General features: G+C 39.4%; 2 protein-coding genes across 2 annotated transcripts in view; both read left to right on the top strand.

Moving 5' to 3' along the window:
* The window catches only part of LGSN (lengsin, lens protein with glutamine synthetase domain), a 383291-nt gene that overhangs the window by 168345 nt on the left and 189462 nt on the right, over positions 1-25484 (top strand). The gene's annotated exons all lie outside the window — the stretch shown is intronic.
* Positions 1-25484, top strand: part of EYS (eyes shut homolog) — a gene marked incomplete at both ends in the record, with an annotated part of 387634 nt that overhangs the window by 331748 nt on the left and 30402 nt on the right. The window contains 2 exons of the mRNA XM_081943885.1: positions 13854-14026; positions 15677-15859. Coding sequence (XP_081800011.1) covers positions 13854-14026; positions 15677-15859 — 356 coding nt within the window. The remainder of the gene's footprint in view (positions 1-13853; positions 14027-15676; positions 15860-25484) is intronic.

Genomic DNA, 25484 nt, shown 5'->3' with positions numbered 1-25484 from the left:
TAATAAAGTTTAAAGGGACCTCAGAGGTCTTTTAGTCCAGCCCACTGCTCACACAGGAGGCTCTATAGCCATGATGGCGAACCTATGGCATACGTGCCACAGGTGGCACACAGAGCCATTTCTGAGGGCATCTGAGGCATTGCCCTGTCAGCTCCAGTGCCCATGCACGTGCTGGTCAGCTGATTTTCCGCCATTTTTTTACCTTCCGCAGGCTTCCCTGAAGCCTCCGGAGGGAGAAAAACGGCCCAATGCACAACCAGGAAGTCCGTTCCAGAACGTCCAGTTTGCATGTTGGGCCATTTTTCGCCCTCCCCAGGCTCCTAGAAAGCCTCTGGAGCCTGGGGAAGGTGAAAAATGGACCTACCTGGCCCACCAGAAGTCAGAAAATGGGCCATTTCTGGCCTCCAGAGGGCCTCCAGGGAGGGTGGGGGGTGTTTTTGTCCTCCTCGGGCTCCTAAAAAGCCTCTGGAGCCTGGGTAGGGCGTAAAACGGACTTACCAGGCTCACCGGAAGTCAGAAAATCGGCTGTTTTGGGCCTCCAGAGGGCCTAGGGGGGGCGGCGGGAGAGGCCGTTTCATCTTCCCCAAACTCTAAGAAAGTCGTGCGCAGGGCAGCATGGGGGGGAGGGGCACAGGGGGCACAGTCTGTGGGGAGCATTAAATTATGGGGTGGGACATGAGCGCGCGTGATAGCACCCGAGGCAAAAAAGGTTCCCCATCACTGCCCTGTAGCATTTTGGACAAAGACCTGTCCAATCTCTTCTTAAAAACCTACAACTTCTGAAGGCAAGCCAGTCTGCTGGTTGATTGTTCTCACTGTTAGGAAATTTCTACTTTGTTCTAGGTTTGTTCTCTACAACCATTGCTTCTTGCCCTGCCTTCCCTTGACCTTTTTGTATGGTATTGAAAACTTATGCTTGGATATTGTATAAGCATGTAGTAGTATTAATTTATTGACTTAATAGAGAACTGTTGAGATAATACAATAAAGAGAAATAAATCAGGCAGTTTATAATACATCAGTATTATAATGTTATCGTCTTACGGCTCAGTATATATTTTCCAAGGTATGTTACTCCATTATTTCAAAGCATATATTGTCTAAAATAATATCCATAAAGCTACTGAACTTTCATTTAAACAGGAAAGGAAGGGAAGAAGGAAGGAAGGAAGGAAGGAAGGAAGGAAAGAAAGAAAGAAAGAAAGAAAGAAAGAAAGAAAGAAAGAAAGAAAGAAAGAAAGAAAGAAGGAAGAAAGAAGGAAGGAAGGAAGGAAGGAAGGAAGGAAGGAAGGAAGGAAGGAAGGAAGGAAGGAAGGAAGGAAGGAAGGACATTACTGTAAATATGCAGCAGCTTATTGCATTAGAGTCCATTGAGATTTCTTTAAATAAAAGGAGCTGAAATGCAAGTGCTAAACTCTGAGTACAGTTTTGATTTACAGTATTAGTAGGAGAGCTTTATTTTATCCTTATGGCTCCAGCATTTACATTAGAGGCACTTGCCAGAATCATAAACTTTACAGATTATCATAAAGCAATTCTGAAACCTGATGGATGAGCCCACTTGTCTGGGCTACCTAGAACTTTAATATTTGCTTTATCTAGTAATAGCAAACTTTGAAGTACCTCTTGCATTCCTGTAACAGACAGCAACCATTAGATCTTTATAATATACAACCTGCAGGCTTAAACTTCCTACTATGGTCTATGAATACATTTTAAGAAGCAATTTTCAGGTTTTCGAGCATAGCCCAGCAACTATTTAATATGTTGGCATTTTGGGAAGCCGCAAATAAATACCATTACCTGCATTAAGAAGGAGATCTCCAGGATCCTCCCTTACTTTACGGGAGAGTTTTCTGTAAACATCTCCCAGATGGGGAAATGTTAAAGTGGACCAACTACAGCAGGGGTGTCAAACTTGATTTCATTGAGGGCCACATAAAGGTTGTATTTTTGACCTCGGCGGGCCAGGGTGGATGTTGCCAGCTCGACATCATTCATGTCAGGGTTGCCTGTGGTGTCTCGAGCCCTCTGCCAGTGAAAACGGGCTCCTGAGATTCCGTTTTCTGCTACGACAGACTCCTGCAAACCTCTACCAGCAGAAACGGAGCTCAGGAGGGCCATCCACGGCCCTCCCTAGCTCCATTTTTGCTTGCAGAGGCACCGCAGGCCAGTTATTTGCTGTTTCCAGGGCAGCACCTGGGCATCGAGTTTGACACCCCTGAACTACAGGGTAATGTATGGATCAATTACATGGATTCCTCCTACTTGTCCCAAAATTGGTTCCTGAATGTAAAAAGCAGCCATTTGTTCAGAAAATACACAAAATGTTTATTGCACAAAGGATATTTTAAGATATTTTTTCCAATGTCACGTAAACTTCTTATAAAGGTCAGGAAAGTAGGTGAGTTGGATCCCCAAATACCTTTGTGGTCTACCAACCCTTTGCTACCTCTGATCAGCCACCACAAATTAATGAGATAGTTGCTGAAATACTGTTTCTTACCACTTGGAAGTGAAAACTATGTATTTTGGAAAGAAAACTCAGGAAACACCCTGGAAAAAATGGAAAGACAATTTTGTATCAACTGCAGCTCTACACTGCACAATAATTCAGTTTCCCCAAAAAATGAAATGGGGTTTTGGGCCACAAAAGTAGTCCACCCTTGAATTAAAGTACTGTTTAATTTCTTTCCAGATTAAGCCCTCCACCCACAAACAGCTTTCATTGGATGCAGATCTTTATGTGTACCATTTTAATCCTGGATAGAAGGGGATCTGTTGTTTCAAAGGAAAGTTTTATCAGTGCTGCTTCTTGGACCACATTTTTGAGCTTCAACCAAAAGTACATTGCCTTTGTGGTATGCTTATCTTGCATGCTTCAACCATGAAATTCTTATTTTCAATTTACAGATATGGAACTGAGATGCTGAGAAAACAAGAAATTTCTTGAATTAATAAGATGGGTACTGTTTTTCTCATTTCGAATTAATCTATCTAGTTTGGTCTTCTTGCCTCCTTCATTAATTAAAGCCTCTTTATCTTTCATTAATTTAAACCAAATTTGCTTCATGTATCCTTTTCTTTTTTGCAGGAGAAAAACCTTTAAAACAATCAAAGCCTGTTTTGTTATTTAACTGGTTATTCTTCTATTGTTCTCACTCTCCGTTGTTTCTCATGAATTTATTTTCTTGTATTACTCCTCACCTTTCCCATCTTTTCTTTAGGCCTGCTATGCCATTTTTTCCCCATTCCCATTCATAAGTTTAAGGGGTATGTTCAAAGGGGGAAAAAAAACCAAATGCCCACAGTGGTGGCCAATTAAATGGAATGATTGTAAAAAAAAAAAAAAAAAGAAGCCTATGCACAGGAATCGTCTCAACTAATGGTTAGCACTTGCTTGGAGTTAGATAAGGGTCAGTGGAATATAAGGGGGGGGGGTTGAACTTACTCTGCCTATGACTATGTAAGGATTCTAGGCTAATCTCCTCTTTTAACTCCACCCCCAGGTTCTGCCACTCCTTCTCCTACATGATTTAGCATACTTACCTTAAAAACCAGCTAAATTCACAGAATAAACCATACTCTTGAAACTGCAGAAGATGATGGTGGAGTTTAAAAGGACATGCAACTTATCAATGTGTATCTTGAGGTGCACTGCATCACCTGTTCTTCATTATGGGAGAAGGGCAACCAGCAATCCTTCTCAGACATCAAAAGCATGAGCTTCATCATGTGCTATTAGAAATGTTCTGGCTATGTATCCTGATGTTTGAAATTTTAAAAATAATTGCCTACCATTGGCAAAGCCAATTGGTTATAAAGATGGTTGCAAAAAATGATTTAATGCATCCACTCCACTTGTCATTTTTAATGTTCATACAAACATACATACAAAGAACAGGAACACTATCCTGTTGGAGTCATCCTGTTTTTATTTCCAGATTCTGGATGTAAAAGAACATAGAGATGATGGTTTTACTTATCACTCAGCTGTTATTTTAAGTTTCTTGTGTTGACTTGTCTAAAATTCTCTAACTTAAAAAGTATTATTATTTTGAACTATTAGTGTTGAACTGTTAGTTCAAAATTAACTCGCAAATTAGTCTGTAAATTATCAATCCTAATTTGTGTAAAATAATGTTTTACACAAACCTGGGTTTGCTTACTTTTGTGGTGTAATGGGCCAGAATTAACCAAGCCTATGCCACCTTTTTAAATCAGTAATATTACTGGTATAATGGTAGTCTCTACCATTTCCATCCTAATAAAAACATTCTGTGAAATCCATAATTGATCAGAGCAATATCTTTGGTCTTGTCTGCTAATGACCATGGCATATGGAAAATTGAGTTAGTTTATTTCTCTTTATTATCTTATGCTTTAATGCTTTTGACTTACTATTTCTTATTCCTTTTCTTTATTTTCCATGCTATGATTTACTCTGGCTGAAAAGGAATAGTGTATTAGCTGTGTTTCTAATGGAGCTTAGCAGTCAACACTATCTTGAAGATACACACACACTACACAAACATAAAAACCTGCCAAACGAAATATATACCTTTCTCTCTGTGTATTGTAAAGTGTTATCCACGTCATATCAAATAACAAAAATGCCTTTTATTAGTAATAATTATTATAGGAACTAACTAATAATCAATTTTAAAAATATTTTTGAGCCTCCTTCCTAATAATTTAAAATTTGATTTAAATAAAGCCTGTCTTTCAGGAAATATGTTACATTGTTCAATTTTATAATCTGTTAGCTATAAATGGGGTTTCAAACTACCTTCTCTAGTTTACAAGCTTGAGAAGAATCACTTGCTTTGTCAAAGCTTGGGTATAATTATCATGCATAGATCCATATAAATACAAAATTTATTAATTCAGCAAGAAAAAAATATAGGCTGGAACACAATGTGGTTTTCATATACACACTAAATTATATTGCATTTTATTGAAAGAAGAACAAAATAATATTCATCATAAATTTCAGCTAACTAAAATGATCCAAGTATAATTTGTACCGAACATAAAGATAACACACAATGCTGAGCTTTCCTGCCTTTGGTGTTTGGCTTGTTTATCTTTCACCTTTACTATTTAGGAAAGTAATGGCAGATATTTATCTCAGAGGATAATATTCTTCACTGACTTGAAAGCAGCAGCAATTTTCACCTCGATTCCTCACGCTGAATCTGAAGCTCTGATTTGCTATTGATGCTTAAAAGAGAAAATAACAGGAAGACTCTTAGATGTGTATCACCTTAATCAGCTCCTAATGGATATGAATAAGTTAATTCCTGGGGAGAACATCTACGTACAGCAGTGCTATCTACAAATAAACCCAAGCAGAAGCACTTGTTTGGTTTTTAAAAAAATGGCAGTAAAAGAAATGGTACTTACCATCCAAAAATTATTGTATAGAAATGTAAAGGACAACTAAAGAAGGCACTGTAAGGAGATTCCTGCCAAATCAGATTGAAAGGTCCTGATATTGATCAATGTAAACATCATGTAAATGCCCTTTCTGTATCATTTAAACAACGTCAGCCTTCACATCCTATCTCCCCAATTCCAAATGATGATTCTGCATTTTATAAATCAGGAATAGTGGATGGAAACTGATAAAGGAAAGATTCAAGGAGAGATAAGGAGAAATTTTCTGACAGTGAGAACAATCAACCAATGGAACAGAAGTTGCCTTCAGAAGTTGTGGGAGCTTCATCACTTAAGGCTTTCACGAAGAGATTGGGCTGACGTCTGTCAGGAATAGTGTAAGGCAGGGGGGGTCAAACTTGGGATTTTGTTTGCCCTTGAGGTCAAGGGTCTGCGTGGCCAGGCTCAGGGCAGCAGGGGCTGGTCCTTGCTGTCTCCACAGACCAACTCCATGGCCTATCATGGGTAGGATCCGGCCTCTGGGCCACATGTTTGACAACCCTGGTATAGGGTCTTCTGCTTGAGTGGAGGGTTGGACTAGATGACCTACAAGGTCCCTTCCAACTTTGTTAATCTGTTAATATTCCTTTCCATGCTGGTAATGCCCATGACACCAACTCCCTATTAAGAAATTGTCCAATAAGAATCAACAATCTAAGTTTGATGCAAATGACTATCATTAGCATATAATAGAGAAGGCTAAACTTTTTGCCATTGCATGCTGAAAGCAGGGGGAGTGCGGGGGTGGGGGTCATGCACACGCATGCCCACACCCATAATTCTATCTGTCCTCCCCCATGCCTGCATGAAAACTCCCACGCAGGAGCATGCAACCCTTTCCCCCGCTTTTGGCGCATTATGGCACGGTGAATCTGTTTTTTGTCCTCCCCAGGCTCCAGAGGCTTTCTAGGAGCCTGGGGCTCCTAGAAACAGCTTTCCCCGGCACCTCAGAGGCCCTCCAGAGGCCAGAAATGGCACATTTTCCAACTTCCAATTGGTGTGTTGGTCTGTTTTTTGCCCTCACCTCCAGATGGAGAAAAACAGCCCAACACGCCAATCGGAAGTCCATTCCCGAACTTCCAGTTTGTGTGTTGGGTTGTTTTTCTCCCTCTGGAGGCTTCAGAGAAGCCTCTGGAGGGCAAAAAATGACCAAAAATGAAGGCAGAAATCATCTGCCCAGCATGCACATGTGCGCTGGAACTGACAGGGCAATGACTCGCATGCCCTAAGAAATGGCTCCGCGTGCCTCCTGTTGTACGTGTGCCATAGGTTTGCCATCACGGGCATATAACAATGATATTTTCATTGTTAATAATCACCACTTCTCTTTCTGCCTAAGACAGTAGCAAGAAAGCATTTGAGATTTCTGTCCGATAAACACAAGCAGCTAGCACAAAATATGAAAATATGTTAAGGGGAAAAGATAGAGAATTTCTGATTCCTAACAGGTGTCCTTTCAAATATTGTTGACCCTTGCCTATAAGTTGCATGACTTAATATCCCTGGTAAATGAAGGCCATACAATTTCCATCTAACAGCAGGCATTTGATATTCTATTATTTTTGTTAGATTTATATCCCAATTCTATTTGAGAAGGTCATGTTACCTTACATAGTTCTTCCCCATTTTATCCTTACAATAACAACGGTGTGTAGTAAATCGGACCAAGAGAACAGAGCTGGATAAAACTGTCCAGGGTATGTTAAAGTTGATTAAAGATTAGCATCTGAGCATTTCATCAATCTTAGTCTTAAAGCTCAACAGATAGAGGAGAATATTTGTAGCTCAGGGTTAAAACGAATGCTCCTTGGTACTCTCTGAGCTTGGTTGTTTTTTGCAGACATTTTATTAAACAAACTAGTTAATGATAATGCACTGATGGTGTTACCTAGTTTGGATAATGAAATGTCTGCAACAAAACAACCAAACTCAGAGAACACCAAAGACCTCTCAGCTAGCTATTGTACCACACAGGATGTATCTATACTCAAGAGATTTTTCTGGTAGACAATATAAGAACCTTGGGTATTGTTTCAATATATCAGAACAATGTAGTTAGGAAAGAAGAAAGGATGTGTTTTTTTTAAGTACACAAGGAAAGTATACAATGTAGCATACAGAAAGAGAGACGTTACCATTTAGCTCATACAATAATATAATTTGTTTCCGTTTAAACTGAATAGGAATCAAGTTCAACAATGGTGAGAGTTTTACCTACCCATTTCAATCTGACTCTTGCAAATTCATTAACTTTTTTTAAAATGCTATATGGAGGGTTCCAATGGCGTTCACAATTTGCAGGCAGGAACAGGACCAGCCAATCAGAATCCCTGCAAAAAACAGGGTACCTCTCTACTCAGATGCCATGCTTAGAAGCAATAGCAATAGCACTTAGACTTATATACTGCTCCATGGTGCTTTATACTCTGTAAGTGGTTTACAGAGCCAACATATTGCCCCCAACAAGCTGGCTCCTCCTTTTACTGATCTCAGAAGGATGGAAGAGTGAATCAACTTTGAGCCAGTCAGGATCAAACTGCTGGCAGTCGGCAGAGTCAGCCTGCAATACTGCATTCTAACCACTGTGTCACCATGGAAAAAGAGGTGGTAGCACAAACCCTCCAAAGTACCTGGTAGGTCCACCCAGGAATTATGAGATTGACCACTGACAAGACACACACACCTCGATTTCAGGAAAACATCTCTGAGCATGTTGTCCTACCACTGCTCAACTTGTCTTGTTTCTTACCTATTTCAAAACTAGTTATTTTCTAATTTAGGTAACATAAGAATATACAGGTGAAACTCGAAAAATTAGAATATCATGCAAAAGTTCATTTCTTTCAGTAATGCAACTTAAAAGGTGAAACTAATATATGAGATAGACTCATTACATGCAAAGCAAGATAGTTCAAGCCGTGATTTGTCATAATTGTGATGATTATGGCTTACAGCTCATGAAAACCCCAAATCTGCAATTTCAAAAAATTAGAATATTACACGCAATCAATAAAACAAGGATTGTACATAGAACAATATCGGACCTCTGAAAAGTATAAGCATGCATATGTACTCAGTACTTGGTTTGGGCCCCTTTTGCAGCAATTACTGCCTCAATGCGGCGTGGCATGGAAGCTATCAGCCTGTGGCACTGCTAAGGTGTTATGGAAGACCAGGATGCTTCAATAGCAGCCTTCAGCTTTTCTGCATTGTTCGGTCTCATGTCTCCCATCATTCTCTTGCCAATGCCCCATAGATTCTCCATGGGGTTCAGGTCAGGCGAGTTTGTGGCCAATCAAGCATAGTAATCCCATGGTCATTGAACCAGGTTTTGGTGCTTTTGGCAGTGTGGGCAGGTGCCAAGTCCTTCTGGAAAATGAAGTCAGCATCCCCATAAAGCTCGTCTGCGGAAGGAAGCATGAAGTGCTCCAAAATCTCCTGGTAGATTGCTGTGTTGACCCTGGATTTAATGAAGCACAGTGGACCAACACCAGCAGATGACATGGCTCCCCAAATCAACACAGACTGTGGAAACTTCACACTGGATTTCAAGCATCTTGCAGTGTCTTCCTCCATACTCTGGGTCCTTGGTTTCCAAATGAGATGCAAAAGTTGCTCTCATCAGAAAAGAGGACTTTGGACCACTGAGCAACAGACCAGGTCTGTTTTTCTTTAGCCCAGGTAAGACGCTTCTGATGTTGTTTGTTGTTCAGGAGCGACTTGACAAGAGAAATACGACATTTGAAGCTCATGTCCAGGATCTGTCTGTGTGTGGTGGCTCTTGATGCACTGACTCCAGCCTCAGTCCACTCCTTGTGAAAGTCCCCAACACTTTTGAATGGCCTTTTCCTGACAATCCTCTCCAGGCTGCGGTCATCCCTGCTGCTTGTGCACCTTTTTCTTCCACACTTTCCCCTTCCACATAACTTTCCATTAATGTGCTTTGATACAGCACTTTGGGAACATCCAACTTCTTTTGCAATTACCTTTTGAGGCTTTCCTTCTTTATGGAGGGTGTCAATGATGGTTTTCTGCACAACTGTCAGGTCAGAAGTCTTTCCCATGATTGTGATTCCTACTGAACCAGACTGAGAGACCATTTAAAGGCTCAGGAACCCTTTGCAGGTGTTATGGCTTAATTAGTTGAATAGAGTGGGACACTTTGAGCCTAGAATATTGCACCTTTTCACAATATTCTAATTTTCTGAGATTGTGGATTTGGGGTTTTCATGAACTGTAAGCCATAATCATCACAATTATGACAAATCACGGCTTGTTTTACAGTTTCTTGTATTGTAGGCATTTAATGCAATGTTCTTACAGACATAAGGTTTTTTTATGCCAACAGGAGATTCTTTGAAGAGTTGCCAATAAAAGATAAAGGGATAAATCATGGAACTAAAAAACTAGCTAGCATCTGCAATGATAAAGCTGCAAGCATCTGTTCAGAATGCAGCACAGGATATTAATTGTTTCTGCTTACAAAAAGCTATCAGAGCACACATTGTCAGTTGCTAGGAAGGCAATCAAATTAATAAAGTCTGATAAACAATTATCCCCATTGTATCTATCCTTGGACATTTAGCAAATAAATGCAGCTCTTTCCCTAGAAATTTCACTAAGGCATTTATAAAAATGTAGAAATATCCATCAGCCCGAACATATATTGTTCAGTAGCCTTGCCAGGTTATATAAACATGTCTTCAACCAGGGAAATATAATGGAAAATTTCTAGGACAATGTGATTTTTAAAAAAAAATTATACCCAATCAGTCAATTTAGGATAAAAACAAATGTAAGTATGTTTAGAGCTTGGGTGATAGGGACAAAGCATTCCTTAGCATTCCATACAAAGAATTCCAAATGTAGCATTTCATTAACCACATTAGTATATGCAAAGCACCCGGGTTTCAACCATTAGACCAATCATGCTCCCTAAAATGCTTGGGATTTGGGGGGGCGGGGTACTTTAATTTTTTTCTTCTTTCTCTACGGAGGTGACCTACATCTCATTCCTATTCTGTACTTAACAATAGCCTGGGATGGTTTACACTGAATGGTATTTTTGGCACTCAGTCACATTATAACTCTTATGCTCAGCAAGAGTGCAATTTGTCTGGTCATAGCAGACCCCTGTTTTTCCCCCTCCATCACTTTCCCATGATAAGGTAAAGGTAAAGGTTCCCCTTGCACATATGTGCTAGTCATTCCCGATTCTACTCTAGGGGGTAGTGCTCATCTCCATTTCAAAACCGAAGAGCCAGCGCTGTCCGAAGACATCTCCATGGTCATGTGGCCGGCATGACTAAATGCCGAAGGTGAACAGAACACTGTTACATTCCCACCACAGTGCTCCCTATTTTTCTACTTGCATTTTTATATACTTTTGAACTGCTAGATTGGCAGAACCAGGAAAAAATAACGGGAGCTCATTCTGTTACGCTGCATTAGAGATTCAAACTGCCAAACTGTCGACCTTTCTGATTGAAAAGCTCAATGTCTTAGCCCCTATGCCACCGTGCCCATGATGGAGAGACCTTTTTTCAAAATCTCGTTTGTTTTTATATTTTTGAGTAAATAATTTGGATGAATAATATTACAGTGCTAGTGTAAATACATGTATCATAGAATCATAGGGCTGGAAGGAACCTTGAAGGTCTTCTAGTCCAACCCTCTATCAAAGGTAGGAGGCATTATATCATTCCTGACAAAGTTGCCCAATCTTTTCTTGAAAATGTCCAGGGATGGAGCATGGAACTCCATCTTCGGGAGGCAAACTATTCCATTGATTAATTGATTTCTATTATTTACATGTGTTTTGATTTTTTAAAATTTTTTGTTGTACCATAAGATTAGAGTCAGCTACCAATATTATTTAATTGATTAATAAGGAGAGCTTTGTGGTGTAGACACCACATCTAGTATCATCAGAGCGAGGCGCCATCCCAGTCATTTAGTTTTCTGTCCTTTTTGTCAAAAGCAGACAACTCCATTAGTCTGGTTCTCAGAGTTGTTGAAAAGGTAACTAAGTTTTAATCTTTCCAAAAGGTAATGGTTGCTTTCACCTTTGTTCTTTTCTCTGAAACTGCCATCTTTTTGTTCAGTCCAGAGGATTCTGGTCCCAGAGCTACCAAGAAAAGGTCACTGTGCCAATTGGCCTCTTTTTTTGTTTTTAATGGAAGAGATGAGCAGGAAGAAAACTCAGAAGTTGAAGACGAGATTGATTGAGTCCCTCTGCCCTTCTCTTTCCTTCTTTGGCAAAATTCTGAGGAAAAAGAAAATCAATACAGTAAATGCCTCACTTGAAAACATCTTTAGAATCTAGATGTTGTCATTGACATAAATTGGAATCCAAGATCTCGCTGTGTTTTCCCAGTATCTTCTATATTTTAGTATTAAATCAATATTTCAATAAATAAATTGAGTTATTTTTTCTAGTGGGGAAAGGAAATGCATGGACACTCCTTCCTGGGAATAAAAATGGTCAGACAAAGAAAAAAATAAGAGAACCAATTTAAAGAAAAGTTAAGGAACAACATATAGCTAATTCATCACTTTCTATTTCTTATGTTCATTTTCACTATTGTTATCATGAACAATTGATGGGAATTGATTGTTTAGAAATTGAATTATGCATATGGATGTTTGAAGCCAAGAACTCACTACACCCTTCCTTTTTCCAAAACAAAAATTAAAGGTTGCACCATTAAATATCTGTGCATTGTTCATATAAAGCAGGGGTGTCAAACTCAAGGCCCATGGGCCGGATCTGGCCCATGGGACCAAAAACCAGTAAAAACGGAGGTCAGGAGGCCCATGCATGGCCCCCTGAGCTCTGTTTTCACTGGCAGAGGGCAGCAGGAGGCCGTCACAGCCGAAAACAAAGCTCAAGAGCCTGTTTTTGCTGGCTCAGGCACCACAGGCACTACCGACATAAGTAACATCAAGCTGGCCATACCCACCCTGTCCACGCCCACCTGACCTCCTAAGGTCAACACAATCTTGATGTGGCCCTCAATGAAACCAAGTTTGACACCCCAATATAAAGCAAGATCAGATATGATTTGTAATTTCTATCTGCTCGGTATCGATGAAACTTCTTGCTTGGAAGGCAGATTGTTATTCATATTAATAACAATAATAATATTGTTTGCAATCTTCCACTTACTACATGAAAATTATGCATGAACCAAACATTCATAGTAAGGCCATGTTTTTCTTACCTTCAGCCAAAAATGGCATAGAAAATCATACAAACTGTTTCTTCCTAAATTCTTCATTCATAAGCTACTGCTAAAAGCAGGGGATGGGTAAGAAGTAATCCAGTTATCAAACTTTTTTTACAATCTCAAATAACTTTTTTATTTTAAGATATAAATATCCCTTTGGCCTTATTTGTGCTTTTGAAAACTTGAAACAAGTAGCAATGCTTGGCCCTGCACTAAGGCAATACTGCAAATAATCTGAGGACCTCTGAATATTCTGCACACAAGGTAGCAAATGGCAAGATTGACAAATGTTTAAAAACAGCTTTGAAATGGTAGCCATTCTTAAAGCAAAGCACCACAAACTTAAAAAGACTTCTAAACCATATGCAAAGAACTTGCCTGGTTGAATATTGCTTTGTGCTTTAGTGGATTTGAGACAGAAGGATGACTGCTGTTCTTTTCTATGTGTGTGTTCTGACCTAGGCTTCCCCCAAAAGTATGAAGCAGATTTCTGGTCCCAACAAAACCCCTTTTATTAAAGGAATGTGAATTCCTCTCATTCACATTCGGCAAAAGCCTGGTAAACAGTGTTTCAAAGGTGAATTTATGACCACAGACCTTATCTAGCTTGGAAAGTTGCCATGTAAATATTTTCCAAATGCAGTGCTGTGCAAGGAAATACTTGGCACAGAGTCTCTGAGATTCAAGGACAGATCTTCACACTCCTGAAACAAATGAACAAACAAACAAACGAATTGTTTCCTGCAAAAGTCCACTCCCCTTTCGCACCTCTTTTGTTTCCTATGGGAGGGGCCGTTCACCATCCACCTGTGGCTTTACTCCCAAGTCGGCCCTGATTTCTTAGCTGTTCTTTTCTTCTGGCAGCTCTGCGCATTCATACACTGGGTCAGGCTCCAGCTGTTCCTCTGCCTCACTGCTGTCTTGTTCCAAAGGCAGTTGAGAACTGCCAGAGGGCCTTGGCCCCCATCTCTGCCTCCGACATAGAGCCCTCATCCGAGCCTTCCCCAAACTCCAGAACTGGCCCATGTTCCTCCCCAACTTCTTCACTGTCCAACTCTGCTGCCAATTCTGCTGGCTGCTCGCAGGCCACAACACTGTGTATGTGCATTTACTCTACAATATATGTGTGTTTATACATTTTCTTTCTTTCTTTTTTCATTCTCTTTTTCTTCTTTCTTTCTACAGTGACACAGAGAACTGGTTCTGTGAATGTCCTCCTAGCTACTCTGGAAAATTATGTCAGCTTTCAAACTGTGAGCAAAATCCATGTGGGAATGGAGCAACTTGTTTTCCTAAATCCAGACAGGATGTTGTGTGCCTCTGTCCATATGGAAGAACTGGAATTCTTTGTAACAATGGTAAGAACAATTAAGAGTCCTAAGCCAGAACTCCCCCCCCCCTTTTTTTTAAGTGAAACTTATGATGCCCCTATTTGAGATTAAAGTCATCAATATTGTTAATAATGGGATGTACAAAGCTCCAAAATGTTTTGTTCTCTCCCCACATTGTGCCAACACCTCTGCCCTGCATCATGCCATTCTGGTGGCAGTAGGCCATTTCCGAAATAAAGCCTCTGAACTGGATGTAATCTAAATCTTTCCTCTGAAATAATGTGTCCGGGACACTTCCATTTCTTTCCAGTTTGCATTACCATATTTTTCAGAGTATAAGATGCACCTTTTTTCCTCAAAAAGGAGGCTGAAAATCTGGGTGTGCCTTATACACCAAATACAGCAGTTTTTGTCTCCCAAAGCCCCGCCCCTTGACCAAAATGGCCATGCATACCTTTATGGAGGCTTCCGGGGAGCTCCTGGGGGCTGGGGAGGGCAGAAATGAGCAAAAAAGTGGGCTTTTTGCCCCCCCCCAGCCCCCAGCATCACTCTATAAGCCTCCATAAGGCTATTCATGCCTTTTATTTGAAAAAAAAAAATGGGCCCGTTTTCGTGAAAAACAGGCTGTTTTGGGGAGGTTTGCAGAGTGCAAAAACTTGTTTTTTCCCCTTTTTGAAAGCTTTTTAACTGATTGATGAGAATTACATTGATCAAGTGCGGTGCCAGCAGAAACACCTATCTACTGTATTTCTCTCTCTCTCTCTGTCTGTCTATGTCTCTGTCTCTCTCTGTGTGTGTCTCTCTTTCTCTCTTTCCCTCTGCCTACCAACCTACCTACACTCTCTCTAGATAGATAGATAGATAGATAGATAGATAGATAGATAGATAGATAGATAGATAGATAGATAGATAGATAGATAGACAGACAGACAGACAGACAGACAGACAGACAGACAGACAGACTCACTCAAAAAACCTAAGGTGGAATTATAAGAAATGAACTTTTTTGGTACTTCCCTAATATCTCAAACATTGCCCTGATCCCATGCAGCTCTTGTAATATTCTTGTTTTCTACCTTCCTCAATACAAGATATCTTACAGTGTTCCCAGGCAGGGAGCATACTGTGCTTCTAATCAAAAATCACTCTTCCCTAACAGATCAGTCTTCCTTAACAGATTTTTCTGTGAAAAGGTGAAAAAATGAAGAGGAATAATTACTAGGAAAACATCTTGTGGAATTTAAGATAAACACGTTGAGGTTTGAACCTTGTAAAATGTTGTGAATCAATGAATATGGAAGGATAATGATTCCAAAGAAGCTGCAGCTGGAAATTACCATAAATTACAATTGTAAAGCTATCACATTTGGAGTGGGAAAAAATATGGAAAATCACTAGATGACAGCAAAGATGTATTCCTTTCCTGTTATCTACTGGTCATCCAGAATTTTGTAGGCAAGATTTGGTTGTCATACTTCATTATATTGAAAACAGACATATTTATTCCTCAGAAGCATGGGAACTATAGTGCAAAAAGAGTTAGGAGGGCTCAAGAAATCCCAATTCTCCTTCCCAACTTCTATGGTTTAAGAAGGAAGCAAACGTATGTTTGAGTAAGGTCATTTTTTTTTAATTGCTAGTTTTCTGCAAACAATTTTTAATTCTTTTTTTTCACAGCCATTAATATAACCTATCCTAGCTTCAGTGGAACAGATGCTTTTGGCTATACCTCATTCCTAGCATATTCAGCAATTCCAAACATCAGCCTGTGCTATGAATTCCGCCTGAAATTTCAGCTGGCCAATCATAACTCATCGCTACAAGACAATCTCCTCTTTTTCACTGGTCAGAAGGGCCAAGGTAAGGATTCGGAAAGTGTTTCCCTATAGAAACTAGGAAATTATGATGGAATGTTTATCTATTATCGGCCAGTAGCTGATCTTAGATGACTATATGAGCATGTGCATTTAAACTCAATGAAAAGATCTTCAAGTTTCAGTGCAATGGTACGTGAGAATGGCCTTGGGAGAAGGGACGGAGAATGTCAGACTGGACATCCAGTATGTAAAAGATAGTTTACAGAAGGAGAAGGATTGTGGGAAACATTTCAGGAGGGCTTCTCACTAATTTTCCCAAGAGCAAAAATGAATGGAGAAAGGGAAATATTTCCAGCCTTGCAAGATTCTATTAATGTATCTTTACAATTAACAGAGAGATACTATTCCTGGTTGTGCTTCTTGTCTGAACTACCTCACACTACCTCACTAAGTCTAACACCCTGCTTTCTCAGCTCCTTAATGCTCTTTCTCTTTGAGAGTTGTCAGTGCCTCACTCTCCCGGTCAAGCATTACATATTTGTTTTTGCTATGAAGATATGACTCATTGATTTATTGTGTTGCAGAGGATCCTCCGATGTAGGTTGTTTGGGATCTTGGATGCCCTTGCATGTCTCAGAACTCTTCCTTCAGCTGTTCTTGGATTGGCTCTTGTGTTCACCTATGCATTTCATGGTCTTGTCCTTTTCCAGGCTGTTTTTCTTAGCATTCCCCACCTTATCTCTCCAGTCAGTTAGCCTCTCTGACCAGTTATTATCTCCAGAGAGAGAAATTAGTTGTTAATGACCATTTTAAAAAATGGTAATAAAAATAAGTGTAAATAAAAAAACACAGAAGAGCTCTGGGTAAATGCTGCTGTCAACCTTGAAGCTGATCTGGCTGACGCCATTTTGAGGCTTCAGTGCTGCCGAACTGGAGCAAGGGATAGGGAAGGGGGATTAGAGATAGCTGGGGTTGTGCAGTCAAAATAAAATGCTTTTTTGTTGGGAACCAAGGACGTTCTCACCAGTGGTGGGTTGCCATTTTTTTTACTACTGGTTTGCTTGTGTGGCGTGCATGCACGCATGCACAGAAGCATCCAGGAAGATGGGCGGAGTCTCCCGCTGCCACCACTAATGGTTTTCCCAATCTGGGCTAAACCAGGAGCAACCCACTCTGGTTTTCACACCTGGCCAAATGATGGAGGAGTGATGTCACCAGACCAACAGATGCTGCTTTGATTGTGCCATGTGACTGATTGTTTGGGGTTGAGAGGAAAACCTTTACTTTTTAAAAAGTTTTTATTTTTAAACAAACATGAACAAACAAGACACATAACATAAAAAACAACTTCCATTACGTACAGTGTGTCGATTGATTACAAGGTTTTTTTGCATCCTATCCATAGTCATCCCTTAAATTTTATATAAAGTCACATATTGTCAATCAAATATATTTGTATACATTATTATTATTATTATTATTCCATATGCAAAATTGTTTATCTTCTTGTTCTCTAATTTCATATGTCAACTTACTCATTTCAGCATATTCCATTGCTCATATCATCAATCTAATATATAAGTATACAATTATTATGATTGTTAACTTTTACTTTTTTTTTGAATTTTTTTTTGTTTCAATTAAACAAAAACACAAAAAAAGAATCATCCTTCATTACATCTTGTAGAAAGCGTGTCGATTGGTTACAAATAGATTTCGTGCATTTCTACCACAATCATTACTTATACTTCATTCATATTGAATTGTACATTTCAAATCAAAAATCTTTATGTATTTTACTATCAATGTACCACCATTCTCATTTAACTAAAATTATTTAAATGTGCTTTTATCTTAAATCATTTGTATTTAAAGACACAACCACCTCCTGGCATTCACTAGCAATTTCAATAAACCTCCAATAACATTACACCTTTATTGTCACGATGTTAAAAGGTTTGCTAGGCCTGAACTGCCTAAACTGACACTCAAGAGTTAAACTAAGAAAGCTTTATTGCGCAGGTCATAAAACAAAATGTTATCTGAAAGTGATTTATTGCGCACGTGTTACACATTCCAAAAATTCTTTTCTTCTTTGTTCGGCAGCCAACTTGGCAGACGTAGCTTTCATTATCAAAATGTAACCATTAGTTATTTTCTGTTTCATTTACTTTTATTATTTTATTATTAAAGTTTGTTTATTAATTAGAATACTTTTGAAGACTTTTATTTTTCTCAATATCTCAAAAGATATGCGGAAGGGAATCAGCCACGGTCCATTGATCTCAGATTTCCCCAGGGCATTTTTTTTCCCTGACAACTTGGTAGCAGAGTTTGGTCCGATGATACAAGCTGAGATGGCTACAATTTATGGCTGTATTTTCTCTTCGTGCTATCTAAAGATAACCGACTAAGCCTAATTAGCAATGTCGGAGAAAAAGAAAAAAAAGAAAAGGAAAGATGGGGCGAGCACAGATGAATCAGCTTCCTCTGACAAGGAGGCCCCCTCGGACACAGAGAAGCAAGATCAAAACGTGCTTCAGGAACAACAAATTCCTTCAGGTGCCGAGCCAGATGTGGGGGAAGGAGCTACAGGACGCGACATCCACGAAACGAGGTCAGTGGTTCCTCCTTCTAAAATATCTCCAGGAGATTATGAATTTTTGGGGGCCAAGCCAAAACTTCCCACTCTGCCAGAGCCACTCCATTCCCAGACCCTCGCAGATTATCAAACAATTGATGAATGGCCGGATGAAAAAAAATCCTCCCACGCAGAAAGCAAAGTCTATGAAATCTCCCCAGATGATGAGCAAGAAATGCAAAGCTATCTTGATCAAATAGAACGTTTCGAAAAATATGCTAGGGACGCGAGAGTGTGTTTTGAGGAGATAAGGCGAAGTAGGAGAAGCTCCCCCATTCCCAAAATGTCTGAGGACGCCATCTTGTCTTCAAAACAACAGCCTAAGACACACCCCACAGAGTTCATTGGTCAATCAGAACAAAGAGACATGTACACGTCACCGAGGTCACGTGGTCCCTTTGAGTCAACTGAACTTCCGCATACGTATAGAAAGGTGAGGCAGCCAAAAAGTGAAGCTGCACTGCCATCTGCTGGCGGAGAAAAATTATTACAGCAAAAGATGAAGCAGTTGGACCAGATTTTTAGAGATCTGTCTATGAGTTTTACAGAAGCCCAAACTTTGCCCTCAAAGGATAAGTCTTCAACACCCCCTGGCGGTGCTGAATCCTCCCTAGATGGAAAAGGGCAAAGCCAAAGGCGAATTCGAGGAAGCCAATTTGATGTTGCCACGCAAAGGCCAATGATGCAACCCCAGCATCCCCTGGTTCAACAACCAGATTTGCAACCAGAGCAACAAATTGTTCCTCAGCAGGTATTCACAGTCACCCCCTTGACTGGTGAGTCCAAATTAAAGGAGTCAGGCGAGAATTATAAAGCCTGGGTCAGTGAAATTGCGCTCTTGCTTCGAAGAGAAGGCTCGCATTCCATGGTTTTTAATCCTCCCCCTCAGCCCTGGACACCTGCGATAAGAGACCTCGAAAACAGAGCAATCACGACTTTGCTCATGTCAATGGAAATTGAGATCCAAGGTATCTTTCCACCTGATGCAACTGCCCAAGAAATTTGGGCTATTTTGGAAGATTGCTACAGGCCCGTTTCAATTGAATCCTCATGTTTGCTCATGTCTGAGTTCCATGGTTCGAAGTTGAAACCTGGTGAACGAATTGGTGGACATTTGACCAAACTGAAAAGAATGAGAAGTGAATTGAGACAAAATGGCCATGTAATCGATGATATCCAAATGATTAGCATCATCATTAACTCATTGAATTATGAATGGAAAGATGCTGTTGCAAAGATTAACTACGTGCCTATTGCTCAACGCACAGTTAACCACGTTTGCAGACTTTTAGTGGAAGACGAAGCTATCAGGTTAGCTACACCACATCTGCAACGGCCTCCAGCGTTAAAGGCTCCAGCCAGACGTCCCTTCCGAGGAAGAGGCTACGCTCCAAAGGATGCCAAAATGCTACACCTGCAACCGTGTGGGACATGACACCCGGGATTGTCCCCAACGAGTTCCAGCTCCCGTCACGTACCAGCCCAGAGGAACAGATTCCAGAGGCAGAGGTAGAGGCGGAAGACAAGGCCGTCGTGGTCCAAGGCGTGATCCACAAACTCCACTTGTGACACTGGCCATAACCAACGTTCCACAACCTGATCCAAAGTTCGACAGACGTCTTTTGTGGACTTTAGATAGTGGAGCAGCTGTGCACGTTACCCACAGAAGGGAACTTTTCACAGAGATGGGCGAACCAGAGCCCGAGTATCGAGAACTGTATTCCTTCACCAACCACACTTGCAAGGTTATGGGAAAAGGAACTGTTTACATTGAAGAACTCGATACACACATCCCTGATGTTTATTACATACCTTCAGCAACCAGTAATTTGCTTAGTCAAAGTCACTTGTCTAGAGATTTAAAGTTCCAGGTTCACCACCTCGAAAAAGCAAGTTACTTAGTTAAAGATGGTGATATTATTGCTGAAACTATGCTGATTGGTGGTGTTTATTACTTAAAGCCAAAGCCTAAAGGGCAAGCACAGGCAAGTATGCAAACTCCAAAAAGGCACAACGTAGACCCAGAGAGAGTTGTCCCAGAGAGAGAAAACGTTACTGTGCCAAAGGCTCCTAAAGCCAACAAACAGAAAACAAAAACAGATTGCTCAGAGCAAGCCTGAGGGTCCTCATGAAACTGTTAATGTTGAGAATTCACTAACTGGTAAACCTTTACATTCCAGGTGTATTCACAAGTGGCACAGAAGATTGGGGCATGCCAGTTTCCGTGTTCTTAGAAAGATGCCGGAGTTCGCAAAAGGTTTGGATCTAAAGGGGTGTAAGGTGTTTTTGGATTGTGCGGTTTGCAAAAAGGATAAATCCAAGGCGGCTCCAATTCCAAAACACGCTACACGCCGGTCAACACGCATTTTTGATTTGGTACACACTGACATAGTGGGTCCTTTCCCACCAACACTTGGTGGCAGAAAGTATTTTTTAACAATTGTAGATAATCATTCTAGATATGGATTTGTATATCCTCTGAGAGAGAAATCTGAGACCTTTCAGATCTTTAAAGACTTTGCAGCGTTTGTTTCTACACAATACCAAGTTCGCATCGCCAGAATCCAGAGTGACCGTGGTGCAGAATTCATGTCTCAGCGTTTCCAGGACTGGATGCGTAAGAATGGAATTCTTCATCAGACATCTGCTCCATATACACCGGCTCATAACGGAGTCGTAGAAAGAAGACAAGGGGTTCTACAAACCATGATGCGTTGTCTTCTAGAAGATGCCAATCTCAGTAACGCATACTGGGGTGAAGCAATCAAATATGCAAATTACATTGTCAACCGTACTTGGAGCAGTGTAATCAATCAAACTCCTTTCTACATGCTGTATGGCTACAAGCCTGATCTCAAGAACCTCCACATTTTTGGTTCATATGCTATGGTGAACACTCCCTTAAGTCAAAGAAGAAAGGGAGGTATAGTAGCAAAGAGACTAAGATTTATGGGTATTGATGATAATTCAAAATGGTACAAATTCATTGATACTAAACATGTGATTGTCATTTCACAATCTGCTAATTTTGAGGAAGATATTGACTGGTCCAGGATTCATTCCAATGATCCTGAAGTTTATTTTCCTAGAGATGGTGTTCCAGATGCCACGCAGCCTGATGGCAATTCGCAGGCAGATATTCCTTCTACCAGTTCTTCACAAACTGATGTTCCGTCTTCGCAAGCCACAGATGCTGATGCTAGCAATGAACGTGAGGACGAGGATGATGATGATGAAGAAGAAGAAGACTGGTCTGTTGCTCCTAGACGCTCCAAGAGGGCCACAAAAGGAATCCCTCCACAACGTTATTCATGGCAACTGACAAAGTCACCATTACCTTTGATTTGCAACGTTACTCTTCCTCCTGAGACATTCACACAAATCAAACAGCTTCCTGATTCAGAACAAGACAAGTGGTATGATGCAATGCAGGATGAAATGGACAGTTTAAAGAAACTTAATGTATTCACACCTGCAAAACCTCCAGCAAACAAGAAAGTCATTGGCACCCGATGGGTCTACAGAATCAAGAAGAAACCAAATGGTGAGTCTTTATACAAAGCCAGACTTGTAGCTCAGGGTTTCGCTCAACGTTATCCTGAGGACTACACAAACACTTACTCACCAACAGTCAGAACTGAAAGTGTAAAAATTGCTTTAACCACTGCAACTATTCTTGGTTTAGAAGTTTTTCAATTTGATGTGGACACAGCTTATCTACATGCAGACCTAGATGAAGAGATCTACGTGAGAAGCCCTCCAGGATTCCGAAAGCAAGAAGGGGATACCTGGTTCCTGAACAAAAGTCTTTATGGTCTGAAACAGTCAGGTTTAATGTGGTATTGATGTCTTACTGACAAACTAAATTCAATGGGCTTTATTAAGTCCGAAACTGATGAATGTGTGTTCACAAAAAGATCTAACAATGCATATGAGATAATTCTTGTTTATGTTGATGATATTGTTTATATTGGTCCAAATAAGAAAATGAGTGAGATTTTTGCTAAAAGTTTGCAGAGATACTTCACACTAAAATCTTTAGGACACATTAGCACTTATTTAGGTGTTCAAATTGAAAAGACACAGAAGGGGTTTAGTCTTTCACAAGAAGAGAAAATTGACCACATTCTACATCATTGCAACATGAAAGATGCTAGCGCAACAAAGACACCCATGCAAACAGATTTTCACAACTTAACACATGAACCAAGTCCTGAGTTCGAGGATCAAACACTTTATCGTTCAGTCATTGGTTCACTATTATACATTAGTAGTTGGACCAGACCTGACATCGCACTTAGTGTTAATCTTTTATCACGACACGTAGGGAAGGCAACACAATTTCATTGGTCATGCATTAAGAAGTTGTTGAAATACCTGAAACACACTAAGCACATGAAGTTATTGCTAGAACCAACACACACTGATCAACCAAAGTTGATTTGTTTTGCTGACGCCGACTGGGCGAGCGACAAGAAGTCACGCAAAAGCACTTCTGGTTACATGATGTTCCTAAATGGTTGTCCTGTTTACTGGCAAGTGAGAAAACAGAGTTTTGTTTCATGTTCATCTACTGAAGCTGAATATGCTTGTGTTTCAGATGCTTGTAATTCTCTAACATGGTTTGATGCTTTGATCACAGATATCTGGACACGTCCGATTCGACCAATCACCGTGATGGAAGATAATGTATCTGTGGTTTATATTTCTGAGTCACATTTCACAGGTTCTAGGTCCAGACACATTGACATTCGTTATCAAAACACAAAGCAATTAGTTAAGCAAGGTTTTGTTAAATTGCAATATGTTTCTACACATGATCAGATCGCAGACATGCTTAACAAACCACTTGCCGCAAATCAACACGAGTATCTGCGAAAGAAGATGTGCCTTAATTGATGATTTGATGACGTCAGCCCAGACTAGCAAAAGAAGGGGTGTCACGATGTTAAAAGGTTTGCTAGGCCTGAACTGCCTAAACTGACACTCAAGAGTTAAACTAAGAAAGCTTTATTGCGCAGGTCATAAAACAAAATGTTATCTGAAAGTGATTTATTGCGCACGCGTTACACATTCCAAAAATTCTTTTCTTCTTTGTTCGGCAGCCAACTTGGCAGACGTAGCTTTCATTATCAAAATGTAACCATTAGTTATTTTCTGTTTCATTTACTTTTATTATTTTATTATTAAAGTTTGTTTATTAATTAGAATACTTTTGAAGACTTTTATTTTTCTCAATATCTCAAAAGATATGCGGAAGGGAATCAGCCACGGTCCATTGATCTCAGATTTCCCCAGGGCATTTTTTTTCCCTGACATTTATAACATATTCTGAAAAAGAAATCAATTAATAAAATATCTAAGCATTTCTCCCCCTTTCCCCCCCAAACTCACTATTTAGAGCTTGTATCTAATTGCTTTTACCAATACCAACACATTTAGATATCATTGAACATTATCCATTAACATTTCCTTGTTATTATTGTGGTTAGGTAAAAATCATTTACTATTCATATCACATCTCCTCTCATCAGGCCCAAAAAAGATTACATCTTTATAACAAAATCTAAACAAAAATTTGTTAATAAAATTTATAAGTTTTTTTTTCCCAGGTCCCAATTTGCAATTTATATCCAAGTTGCTTTTACTAGTTAAAATTATTATTTCATTATTATTATCATAATGAATTACTTGTTAATGAATAAACATTTAAGAACAATCTAAAAGAATCTACAAAGTATTAAAATTCCTACTTATTGATAAAAATCAATTGATAAAATATCTAAGCATTTCCCCCCTTCTTTCCCCCCAGCTCCTTATTTTAGAGCTTATATCTAATTTGCTTTTACCCATACCAATACATATATATATCATTAAACATTATTCATTAACATTTCCTTGTTATTATTGTAGTTAGCTAAAAATTATTTACTATTTATATCACATCTCCTCTCATCAGATCCCCAAAAGATTACATCTTTATAACAAAGTCTAAACAAAGATTTATTAATAAAATGTATGTCTTTATCCCAGATCCCAATTTGCAATTTATATCCAAGTTGCTTTTACTAGTTGAGATTATTATTTTATTATTATTATCATAATGAATTACTTGTTAACGAATAAACATTTAAGAACAATCTAAAAGAATCTACAAAGTACTAAAGTTCCTACTTGTTAATCACCAAAAATTAACTAGATTTTTTATCATCAACATTCATTATCAACCTGTATCTTTCCAGTAACAAAACAGTCTTATCTCTTTTGCCAGCTGTTGTGTCAATTCTCTTATTAACTCCTTTATAAGGTTTTTATAAACTTATTTCCACTCTTTATTGCTTAAAAGTTCTCTCAGGTAATTGAACTGGTATTGAAATTAGCATATCTTTGATTATCAGACATATTTCTGAAACGGTTTCTCTTCTTATCTCCATCATCATTAGCCTTTTTTTTCTCCTATATCTTGAAAAGAGGGATAGAGCTCCAGATTGTCAAATTCGCTTTTCCATATTCCCTTCTTTCCATTTTCACCCATGTTTGCTCCATTAGTAAGTTCATCTGTTATCATATCTTTATCTTCTATATCTTCCTTCTCTTCTTTAATTTTTGGGGCTCCAACCCCATCATCTTTTGTTGTAGGAAACAATAGTCTATCCAACTTCCTCTCAAATCTCCCAAATCCTTCCAATATATTTTGAATTCCAGCCAAAATATTTTGAAAACTTAAGGTTTCCTCATCTGCATATTGATACATGTTTTCAAAAAAAAAGAGGAAAAAAAGAAAAAAAGAGTCTAATATCCACTGCCACTCTAGCCTTCAAAGTCTCTTTTATGTATATAAATATATTTATTTTAAGTTGACTTAAGCACAAGTTCTTTTATACTCTTCAAAAAGGAAGGGATCTGTCTTTTTCTTTTCTTTTCCTTCCCTTGACAAGATATTTCACAAAGGCACCTGTGAAAACAATCTGTGCCCTTGGCTCTTTATCAGTTTCTATAAACAAGTTGCAAACCCTTCAGTTACAAA

The sequence above is a fragment of the Natrix helvetica genome, assembly GCF_964273705.1.
Source record: "Natrix helvetica genome assembly, chromosome: 2".
Taxonomy (NCBI): Eukaryota; Metazoa; Chordata; class Lepidosauria; order Squamata; family Natricidae; genus Natrix; species Natrix helvetica.
This window is presented reverse-complemented; position numbering and strand designations above follow the sequence as displayed.